The sequence below is a fragment of the Perissodus microlepis genome, chromosome 7 (assembly GCF_051167445.1).
Source record: "Perissodus microlepis isolate ML-2025 ecotype Zambia chromosome 7, ASM5116744v1, whole genome shotgun sequence".
Taxonomy (NCBI): Eukaryota; Metazoa; Chordata; class Actinopteri; order Cichliformes; family Cichlidae; genus Perissodus; species Perissodus microlepis.
This window is the reverse complement of record NC_140467.1, coordinates 54,302,673-54,314,912: the sequence shown is the minus strand read 5'-3', so window position 1 is coordinate 54,314,912 and position 12,240 is coordinate 54,302,673. Positions and strand designations below refer to the sequence as shown.

General features: G+C 39.0%; 1 protein-coding gene across 3 annotated transcripts in view; it reads left to right on the top strand.

The window, feature by feature from the left end:
• Positions 1-3,615, top strand: part of nrg1 (neuregulin 1) — a 65,651-nt gene extending 62,036 nt beyond the window's left edge. For all 3 annotated transcript variants that reach the window (XM_084936008.1, XM_084936010.1, XM_084936009.1), the window contains exon 8: positions 523-3,615. In XM_084936008.1, the coding sequence (XP_084792134.1) occupies positions 523-1,144 (622 nt within the window). In that variant the 3' untranslated portion in view covers positions 1,145-3,615. The remainder of the gene's footprint in view (positions 1-522) is intronic.
• The last annotated feature ends 8,625 nt before the right edge of the window (positions 3,616-12,240 follow it).

Here is a 12,240-nt window from a genome sequence, read left to right as displayed (position 1 = left end):
GGTCAAAATTCGTACTTGTAACTTGCAGGGTTTTTTTTTGGCTAAGTCCACACACAAATCTTTTTTACACACACACAAATCTTTTTTACACATACAAATCTTTTTTACACACACATAAATTCTTTTTACACATACAAATCTTTTTTACACGCACACAAATTCTTTTTACACATACAAATCCTGATTTACAAGTACAAAACTGATTTACAAGTACAAAATATTTATGACCACAGTTTGAGCCCATAGACTAGCAGTCTTCTTATGATCATTTATTAAAAAAAACTTCTTTTGTGTGTGTGTTATAGGTAAATAAATCAAAGTGCTTAATTAACTGAATTTGCAGCTTAAAGTATAAAAGTGCTTTTAGTCGGCAACACTAGAAAATCATTATGTCATGTTAATTCATTTAACACCCAGTAATAATGTGATTAGTTATTGTGTGTTAAGTTATACTGATGTTGAATTGAAATGCTACTGACCCAGTTGTATAATTATTGTTCACATGTGTTGTTTTTTTTTTAGGTTTGTACCAGTGATGGCAACCCTGATCCAGCTGACTTCAGAGTCGCAGAACTCTCTTGCAACCCCTGGCTCTCCTCCATCCGAGATTTCAGCCCCCATATCCAGCCTAGCTATCTCTGTTCCCTCTGTGACTTTAAGTCCCTCTGGTGAGGAAGAGCGCCCTTTGCTGCATCAGCTGCACAAGTCCTCAAGCCGGGATGTACAAAAGAGAACCTCTTCACACTACAATCATGGCCATGTGGCAGATAGCTTGCCATCTAGTCCACTGTTCGCTATGGAGAATACTGACTACCAAACCATACAGGACACCAGAGCTGCCAGCTATATGTTTTCAATAGCACCTGTGAAATTAATTAACACAAACAACAATGTAACTGACTGCAGCAACAATAGTGTCACTGACCATGTGGTTGATTATTTGAGGTTAAATGGTGACAGCATACTAGTAAGTGATACAGAGGAGCCTCGGGGGGAACACATACCCTTCCTAAGTGCAGATAGGAATACAGTCCTTTTACTCAGGGCTGTAGATAGCGGCAGGACTAACCCAGCATCACCAAATGATGACCTACCAGTGAAGTCATCTAGCCTCATCAACCAACAAGATTTAATTGCTGCGTAAAGTAAAAAAAAAAAAGAAAGAAAAGAAATTGCTAAGATTACTTCACATGGAGGAAGAATATAAACAACCTTTAAACCTTTATTTTCGATAAATTCTCATAATTTATTTGCTGTGTAAAGACTTTTAAAGACAAATGAAGAATGAAACTTTTATTTTAGAGATGTAGTAAATAAAGTTTTATAAAAAAAAACAGTACAAATGTGGTCATGTCTTGTAGGTAAAGTGCCATACGCTAGTATGCAGCAGTTCATAGTATAGTTAAAAGAATATTTCAGTGCAGACAAATATCAATGGTGCCTTTCTGTTTAGTATGCTTAAGGGGCCGTAATATTGCATACTGGGCCATGTATCACCCTCTTATTCTTCAAGTTAATAATCAGATGCTCTGTGTTCTCTGCCTTTAACATCTTGCACTTTAGGGCACCCACTGACATATTTGAAATCAAATGTTATGGGTTCAAAGTGCATGCTATGTTCTTAAGTACTGTCATGAAAAAATGAGCAGACAATTGACTTGAATTGATGGTTTTCTTACCTGATGTCCTACTTTTATCACAGTCTTATGGTATATATTATTAGTAAGCTTATAACCTGGATTCCATCAAAATGTCAGAGATCTTAATAATTTTACTCATCACTGGACTACACTGTGGATGACCTGCCAGAAATGAATATTGTAGCTGTGAGATAAATATACATTCATTAAAGTTTGCCTCAACAAAGTGCATAAGATACACACAAAGAGTTGTTTTTGTTTTGTTTTCTTTTACATTTATATTGAGCTAGATATTTACATTCAACCATTTCTATGTTTAAGAAGTATTCACTGAATTGTATGGCATTGTTATAACAATTAAACAATGTTCATGCTTAAAGAGTAGCGGCCTAATAATCCTAAGGTTTCTGGTATGGGTTAAGCTGGATGCTGGTTTTCACATGCCCCATAATCCTCCTTAGAAGTTTTATTTATTCCTATGCTGACAGATGTTCTGCCTAAGTATAAACTGTCTCAGTTAAGGTGGTACAGTCAACGACTACTAGTGTGAAGACCAGCAATTCTTTAAAATAGTATCTTTAAATCAACAATATCTACAAAGTTTTTAGTAAATTAGCTACAAGATCTATGTCTGATTTGTTCTTGTGTGAATCCAACCAGTGCCTTGTATTGCACTGTGGATCTTAGAGAAGTGCTGAATGTATAAATTGTGGTAATTTCCTTTAATTTAAACCATATTTCTGAAAAAAAAAATTGAAATTGAAATCCCCCCCCCCCAAATTAACTTGTTATCCTCTTGCTGTAAGAGTCAAGTTCAGGTTTTTCCTTTTAATTTAAATGACCTGTCTTGATATACAATTACAATTAATTACAACAGATTTGATATAAACAATGCAAGATATACAGTCATTTCATCTGCACACATTAGTACATAGAGAAAAAAATATCTTGCACATTTTGTCACTTGAATGGTTAGCATAACACAGAGAACATTGTTTTGAAATGGGAGTGTCTTTAATTTATGTAAATATATCAGGAAAATCTCCTGCATTGTTGTTTCTCACTGAATATCACATTATGTGTTTTGTGTGTTAGTGTCAAAGCATTTGGGATTGAAAAAGAACTTTCAGTTGTTCTGTCTCACTATTGATTGATACAATGAAAGTCTTGTGCAGCTGTAATAATAAATAAAACACACATTTCACATTTGAGCATACATGTGAACATGATTTATATGTCAAAGCTATGGCTTTTTTATCAGTTTGGGGTTTTTTTGGTAAGGACTGATCATTTTAAAGAACTGAAGATGAATTCTCAGTTATAAGCTATTTGTAATTAGACCTTCTGGACCGCTCATGGCAGAACAAAGTCCCAACAATGATAGGAATTAGGACAAGACTCCTGGTGTCTAGATGCTGGCAGTGGTGGAATTGAGGATGAAGGCTTGGATGTGGGTTCTGAATGGAAGGAAATGTGGAGGAGTCGGGTTGCACATATGAGAGTCTGAAAGACAGAATGACAAAACAGCAGTGAGATTTAAAGCACACATAAGAGAGGCTGATTGTCTTGCAGCAGGCAGGCAAGAAAATTATCCAGCTTAGAGTGATGATGTCAGTATTGTCAGAGTTGTTTGACACTGTAGGAAAGTGGATGTGATGTAAAGAATGGACTTGCAGTCAAAAACCCAGGAAAGCAGGCAGATTAGTGAATAATTTCTTATAGTAATGCTATCAGTAACTATAGTGTTTAGACTACACAACTTCAAATTAAGTCCTGGCTGCATATTACACTGAAAATAAATAATAACACAAATTTGTACTCCCTTTACATACATGTTATTCTATGTGCTGAGCAATGCCATTTTGTTTTAATTCTGTATTTTACTTGTATCTTTGATACCCATTAAACATGTAATTTTTTTTCATGTAATGTCTTCTTTCATGAAAGCAAATAAAAGTAATTTTTGAGCACAAAATTTTGATTTGTGTTCATGACTTATTGAGTGCATAAGGTAAAGCTGCAGATCTTGCCAAGCTTTAATCAGTTTAGGAAAGCTAAAGACACATGGGTAGCGGGACAACTTCAGTCCTGTATCATTTAATTAATATAATTAATAATGAATTCATGCTGCTGGCTATCATATGATGTATATTAGCTTGCTGATTAAAGGTAATATATATTACTAATTTATGATATATATTGTAGTAAACTTACCATTTAGTTCACCTTTAGTTCAGAATGAACCCAATCCTGGCACCATTCCTCTTCTGCAGCTTTCTGACTACTTCACTCGTCACCATGGCAACCACCTCTTACCCTCCTTTAGACCTGCATGAAAAGAGAGAGTTCTCCAAGCCCAGAAACTCGTGACCATGTTTACCTTCTGGTGCACTCACTAGTGAGACAACCCTCCCCCTTAAATTCCTTAGAGAAGGGGACTTTCTCTGTAATGTCTAATAGTATCAGAGGAGCAGTCCACCTCCAAAACTTCTCCGCAATACACTGTGTACAGTAAATGACAAAACACAAACACACATATGTGATGCTAATTATGAGATATTAGCCTTACAGACAAACATAAATCGCAACATGGAGGCTTGGGGACCTCATTTGTTCACACCACACCAATAAGATGCTCTCTGATGGTTAGAAGGGATGGCTACTGTGTCACACATAGCTTTGCACTACTAAAGTGTCTTTGGTAACATGAGACTGACCAAGACAGAAGTATGAAGAGTGTGAAGAGAGATAGTGAAATGCGCCAGTGCTTCTACAGGTTGTCAGACTGACAACCTGTGGAAGGCAGTAATTGGTGTGCAATATTTTTACAGGAGGGCTAGTGGAGACAATGACATCTAAGGATAGGAATTAAATTCTGAGTAGTTCAGTTGTACTGGGTTCCAATTTCCAGTAGTTTAATGCTTTAGAAATGTTAGTCTGCTTGCTTAACCATTTTGCTTATCGGTTCCACTTGCACTTGTGCTACAATCACATGATTTCCATTCCAGTGCTGGAGGAGGAAAATAATGGTGCAGTCTATAGGGTGGAAATTGACATTAATTTTATTTTTACTTTACAAAAGGACAACAGAGCAATGGTACAGTGCAAACTGCATACAGGACAGAAACAACTGCATTATGCTGCTAACAAAATAACATACTAACACTAGCAAGATTCGTGTTAGTGTGCTAACACGAAGCTTGCTAGCTTTAATTCACTTTGTGACTCACTATGTGGTTTCCTCAGTCTGCTGGTTTAGAGCCCCCAGACAGGAGGATTCAGGGTCACCGAATCAAGCCCTAACTATATATTTTATCAAAAAGGAAAGTTTTAGGCCTAATATTAAAAGTTAGAGAGAGTGTCTGTCTCCTAAATCTGAAGCTGCTTCCACAGAAGAGCGGCCTGAAAGCTGAAGGCTCTGCCTCCCATTCTACTACCAAGTAAGCCTGCAGTCTGACATTGATGTGCTCTATTGGGGTTATACGGTTAGTATGAGGTCATTAAGTTAAGATGGGGCCTCATTATTTAAGACCTGATGTGTGACATGAAGGATTTTAAATTGTACTCTCGACTCAACAGGGAGCCAATGAAGAGAAGCTAGATAGGAGAAATATGCTTTCTCTTTCTAGTCCCTGTCTGTATTATTGCTGCAGTATTTTAGATCAACTTATCCGCTATAACTTAAAGTGGTCAGTTTGACATATATTACAAGTGTCATTATCCTGTTTTTCTTCCTGGCATTATCCAGTTTTTGAGTTTTGTTTTGGACTCGTTATTCACTTTTTTGATAGTAAGAAGTTAATTATGTTCTACTTGAGGGTGTTACTTTCTGGTTCCTCTGAGTTTGTATTTATAGTTTTTGATTTCTGGTCTGTTCATGTCTGTCCCGGTCTCATCTCCATGTTTTGTTATTCTTGTTTTGTTTGTCTCAGTGTGTGTGTTACAGAGATGGGCAGTAACGCGTTACTTGTAACGCTTTACTGTAATCTGATTACTTTTTTCAAGTAACGAGTAAAGTAAGGGATTACTACTGCAAAAAAGGTAATTAGATTACCGTTACTTTCCCGTAGGAACGCTGCGTTACTAAAACCGTGATTTTTTTGCGAGAATGTCTCATGACAGTGACGTAAGTGAGTGCAACGTTCGTGACAACAGCTGTGTGCAGCTCAACAATGGATAATATATCGAGTGCGGGAGAGAGTATGAGCATGGAGCGTTTAAAGTGTGGAAGTACTGACCTTACTTTGAGTTTGATTCCATAAAAAGTGACAAAAACATTAGAAGAAGAAAACTTCTTTTTACAGCGAAAAAAAAAACCCTAAACACCGAGTGCGCAACGACGTAATGGGAAATTCACAGAGAAACTCGCGGATTCTTCAACTGACCGCTGCGGCACACCTGCACCAGGGCAAACCTCCGCCTACGCCACTCCTGCTTTACAGGTGAAAATAGAGCAAAAAGGACCGCTGAGTCTTTGATTTTATTTATTTTCTGCTGTGTTTTACTTGCATGACTGAGTGTAAACACAAGACTGAGTGTAAACACAAAAAATATTTTATTTTATGTGCTGGAATGTGCAGAAAATAGGTTTAAATGTTAAACTAATTTATTTTTGCTTGATGCATAAAGTTAAAAGATTAAAACTGATAAAACAAGTTAAAAAAAAGATACTTTTCCATTTGATTACATTTTGTATGATGGATTATGCAGAAAAAGTAGAATTGGGCTGAAAGATCTTTCGCTTTAGATCTATTCAGGTTGTAAATCGTGTTTTAAAAAAGTAACTAAGTAACTAAGTAATTAATTACTTTTGAAAATAAGTAATCAGTAAAGTAACGGGATTACTTTTTTGGGGAAGTAATCAGTAATTAGTTACTGATTACTTTTTCAAGTAACTTGACCAACACTGGTGTGTTACTTCCTCTTTTATTTTAATAGTTAATATGTCATGTGCAATGTTCCCTCTAATTGTTCATGTGTCTGAGCAAACACACAAACTCCCTGAGCGATCCCTTGGACCACTGTGAGCGACATCAGACGTGTGCACTGTGGTCACCAGAGATGGGCAGAACGCGTTACTGTAATCCGATTACTTTTTTCAAGTAACGAGTAAAGTAAGGGATTACTATTGCAAAAACGGTAATTAGATTACCGTTACTTTCCCGTAGGAACGCTGCGTTACTGCGTTACTAAAACCGTGATTTTTTGCGAGAATGTCTCATGACAGTGACGTAAGCAAGTGCGACGTTCGTGACAACAGCTGTGTGCAGATCAACAATGGATCACATATCGAGTGCGGGAGAGAGTATGAGCGTGCAGCGTTTAAAGCGTGTAAGTACTGACCTTACTTTGAGTTTAATTTCATAACAAGTGACAAAAACATTAGCGTCCGTTGTGCGTGGGAAGAAAACTTCTTTTTACAGCGAAAAAAACCCTAAACTTCCAAGCAAGCACCGAGTGCGCAACGACTTAATGGGAAACACACAGAGAAACTCGCGGATTCTTCCACTGACTGCCGCGGCACACCTGCACCAGGGTAAACCTCCGCCTACCCAACTCCTGCTTTACAGGTGAAAATAGAGCAACAGGACCGCTAGTCTTTGATTTTATTTATTTTCTGCTGTGTTTTACTTGCATCTATTTGAAAGAGTGAGTGTAAACACACACAAAAAAATTATGTGCTGAAATGTGCAGAAAACCTGAATAGGTGATAAAGCGATAGATCTTTCAGGCCAATTCTACTTTTTCTACATAATCCATCATACAAAATGTAATCAAATGGAAAGGTCCCTTTTTAAAACTTGTTTTATTAGTTTTAATCTTTTAACTTTATGCATCAAGCAAAAATTTAATTATATGCAACATTCTCTGACTGGAAGAAATTTGTTTAATATTTAAACCTATTTTTTTTTGTGTGTTTACACTCACTCTTTCAAATAGATGCAAGTAAAACACAGCAGAAAATAAATAAAATCAAAGACTAGCGGTCCTTTTGCTCTATTTTCACCTGTAAAGCAGGAGTGGCGTAGGCGGAGGTTTGCCCTGGTGCAGGTGTGCCGCAGCGGTCAGTGGAAGAATCCGCGAGTTTCTCTGTGAATTTCCCATTACGTCGTTGCGCACTCGGTGCTTGCTTGGAAGTTTAGGGGGGGGGTTTTTTCGCTGTAAAAAGAAGTTTTCTTCCCACGCACAACGGACGCTAATGTTTTTGTCACTTTTTATGGAAAAGTGGAAAACCGCCCGTGTCGCCCGTATCAAAAACCGCTACTGAGTCTGTGGTCTGGGAGAGAGTCCTGTAACTCTCTGTCTGCAAAATACAGTATATAATGACCAATGTTGGGCAATTAATTATAAAGTTACTTCTTCAAAAAAGTAACTGAGTTTTGCAAACAACAAAGTTTTTTGCAGCTGTTTACCTAAAAATGCAACAAAGGCATTTTTTAAATAAACATTTCAAACTATTTACAGAACAATCAGGTGTTCTGCATCAAATCTAATGCCACACAAATTATTTGTGGCACTCCAAAAAATTATTTCCGTCCACTATGAGATAAAGGAGAACAACAGCGTGATACCTGTAGGCCTGACAACAGGAGATGTATCACTCCTGTAACACCTGTAACATTCAGCAGTCGCCTCATTGTTCTGACACACGCAACAGAACTATTGACTACACTATACACTAACTACACAAGATTTGCGCTAAACGTCGCAAATGTCTCACATCTCAAAACACCGCCGTCACTCCTTAAAACTTCCCCCTCCCTAGTTCCGTTCTCAATCATCCAGGAAAGTAAATCTCCAAAAGTTGAATCTGTTCATCTGGACGTAGCGTTTTGTGGGTGAAGAATTTGTCTGACAGACAGCTCACCCAAACAGAGGAAAACATCCTTGCTAAAGGGTTGAATTTTGCTGTCACACCGAGACAAATCCCGCTAGTGGAGCCACAGAAACAGCAATTCGTAACAACAATATTGCAGAAGTGGAAGCAGAGCAACTACGGACGAAAGTTTCGGCCTGTCTCAGCAATGCAAAGCCCCCAGCATCCAACATCACCATGGAGGAGAGGAAGGCACTCACATCACTTAGTGATGACAACAACATTATCATCCTTCCGGCAGACAAGGGTAGGTGCACAGCATTGCTAAACCAGAAAGACTATCATGAGAAGATTTTGTCACTACTCAGTGATGAAAATACTTATGAGCCCCTGAAACGAGACCCAGGAAGTGGCTATAGGAAGAGGGTGATAGACTGTCTGAAGCAGTTAGAACAAGACAAGGCTATTAACCGGACCTCATACCACAGGCTATACCCAGGGGAGTCTACACCAAGTCTGTATGGTTTACCGAAAATACATAAACAGGGTGCACCTTTAAGACCGATTGTCTGCATGATCAACTCTGTCACCTATAACATCTCCAAGTTTCTGGCTTCGATCCTCAACCGGCTTGTAGGCAGCTCTGAACACCACATCCAGAACACCCTGAATTTTGTTGAGAAGGTGAGAGATGTCATTATGGAGGCAGATGAAACCATGGTCTCGTACGACGTTACATCTCTCTTCACTTGCATCCCAGTCACAGAAGCGTTGGAGGTAGTCCGTAAGAGATTACAGGATGACACCAACCTCAGCAATAGGACCACTCTCAGCATCGACCAAGTGTGTTTGCTTTTGGAACTGTGTCTTCATTCCACCTACTTCACATACAATGGTCAGTTCTACAGGCAGAAACATGGGTGTGCCATGGGCTCCCCAGTTTCACCCATCGTGGCCAATTTGTACATGGAAGAAGTGGAAAAGAGGGCTTTGCTATCCTACCCTGGAACACCACCAAGCCATTGGTTCAGATATGTGGATGACACCTGGGTGAAAATCAAATCTCAGGACGTACTACATTTCACGGATCACATTAACTCGGTGGACAGACACATCAAATTCACCAGGGAGGATATGAAAAGTGGCAGGTTAGCCTTCTTAGACTGTGAGATTTCCATTAGTAATGGGGGACATCTAAAAGCTGACGTGTACCGTAAACCTACGCATAAGGATCAGTACCTAAGGTTTGATTCTCATCATCCACTGGAGCACAAACTGGGTGTCATCAGGACGGTACAACACAGAGCGAACACCATCCCCACTGACACAGCGGCCAGGGAGGCAGAAGAACAGCACATCAAGAAGGCCCTGAGTAAATGTGGTTTCCCAGCTGGACTTTTGTCAAAGCTGGGAAGGCTCCTAAAGAAAGCTCCAGCCGATCCAGGAGAGAAGGACAACCGCTGCCCAAGCGAAAACCTGTAGTGATCCCGTATGTATCAGGAGTATCGGAACAGTTGAGACGCATTTTTTCTAAACACCGGGTCTCTGTGGCTTTTAAACCCCAAAACACGCTGCACCCCGAGGATCGGGTCCCCTGACACAAACAGAGTAACATAGTGTACGCTGTTAAGTGCCAGAAGGATTGCCAGGATTTATACATCGGGGAAACCAAACAACCTCTGGCGAAGCGGATGGCACAACACAGAAGAGCTACCTCGTCAGGCCAGGACTCTGCAGTCTATTTAGACCTACAGGCCAGTGGACACTCTTTCAATGATGAGGATGTACACATTCTGGACAGGGAGGAACGCTGGTTTGAGCGCAGAGTCAAGGAGGCCATTTACGTGAAAAGGGAAAGACCATCTCTGAATCGAGGAGGGGGCCTAAGGGTACATCTGTCACCATCTTACAATGCTGTGATTGCAGCCATTCCCCAACTCTCTGTGAATGGGACTCATGGCCATTGATCAGTGGTCTTTGATCAGTGGGTTTTGGTCAGTGGTTGTTGATCAATGGTCATGAGAATTTGCATAATTATGATTAAGGAACTGACCTCCCAGCCCATTGTTCCTTCAGGGGGCTGGTTTCAGTCATTATGCAAATGTACTGTTTATAAGATTGGGGAAACCTGCAGTCAGCTGAGACTGAGAAGTCACTTGGATGACTGACGAAACGTTTCTCCCACAAAACGCTACGTCCAGATGAACAGATCATTTTTTGATTGGTCGACATGGTACATTTTTCGACCAATAGGAAAGGGTGGGTTTTTTTGTTGTCGTTTTTGCTCACAGGCGGAGAGTGCTTTCAAGCGCTTTCCTTATAAAACACAGTTTTTACCGTTTCTTCCCGCAGTAAATATAAACAACGATAGTATCCAGGAAGAAATCCAAACATTGCATATATTTTTATCATAACTCTGGTTTTACGAGGCCTATCAACACAATTTAAAAACTGGTATAAAGTCCGCACTTTTCCCGTCAATTGTTCCGTCTGTCCTGCTCACATCTCCAATGGTTGTAAACGTTGTCATTAACGTGGCTTCACTCCACATCAGCCACACCGCTTTGCTAGCTAAAACACCAGTGTGTGTGACAGGATGCTGTCATAGCCTGTCAATGACGTTGATTATCTGCGTATATACGAATGTGAATCGCATTATTGGCTGGACTATGGGATCAGGTGGCATCGTTCTAATGCCATACGGGAGCAGCCAGTCACTTACTGACTAACACTGCAAAACAGAATTGTTAAAGTATTAATTTTAATTTCAATTCAGGTTAGATTTTTTTTGTGCGCAACGCAGATTTTTTTTTGCGCAGAGACCATGCCAGCAGTGCGCAATTGCGCACGCGCGCAGCTAACAGGGAACATTGGTCATGTGTATTATGTTTAGTTCTGCTTCCTCTTTCTTGCCAGTCTGATTATGTTACTCAAGTGTGAAACTGATGCTGAGTTCACCCTGTCGCCAGCATCTGATCAGTCACAAATATAGATAATTTTATTAATTTATTAATACATGGGAGAATCTGGTAGTTTATAATCGAATATTTCATTGAATTGATGTTTAAAAGACAGTCTTGTTTTTTATTTGTTCCACAGTAGCCTCAGTGGTTTTTAAAGGCCTTGGAGTAAGTAAAGAATTAATAATACAAATGTAGGGTTAGGCAGTATTCTCCATATAAAGTCAGCAAGTAGAAATATGTGCTCCATTTTAGAAGCTTTAGTGAAGCTTGTCTCCTTTTCTCTGTGTTTGCACTCCTTGTCCCTAAAACAAATGTACATTTTTTTTTCCTGTGCGCATTCCTTTGAAGAAACTTTCCTTGCAGTGGTGAGGTAATCAGGGCTCATGATGGAATTTCCGTGGAATGATTTGAACCTGTGGAATAACCCTGTGGTACCGGAACTTTCATAATGCTAATCTTGTGTTTGGATTATTGATTCATATTCGTGTTTTAAATAAACACCTAAATAAACCTTTAGTACTAGAAATAGTATAAGTTCTGCCTGCCTCAGTGGTCCGTTGACAGCAAGTTTTTATTTTAATTTTATTTCAGATGAAATAAGAAATGAACAGCCTAGGCAAAAAAAAAAATGCCTTTAGGGTTTAATGAAAGTATTAAAAGTATCAAAAGAATAATGATGATATAAGATTTAATGAGATTTAAACTCTTAATACTGATCAAATATATACCTAACATATTTACTGTATAATCTGCATTATACAAGTAGAAAATTATATTCAAAATCTTATTTTGAAGGGCAGTTGTGGAGCACTTGCAATTG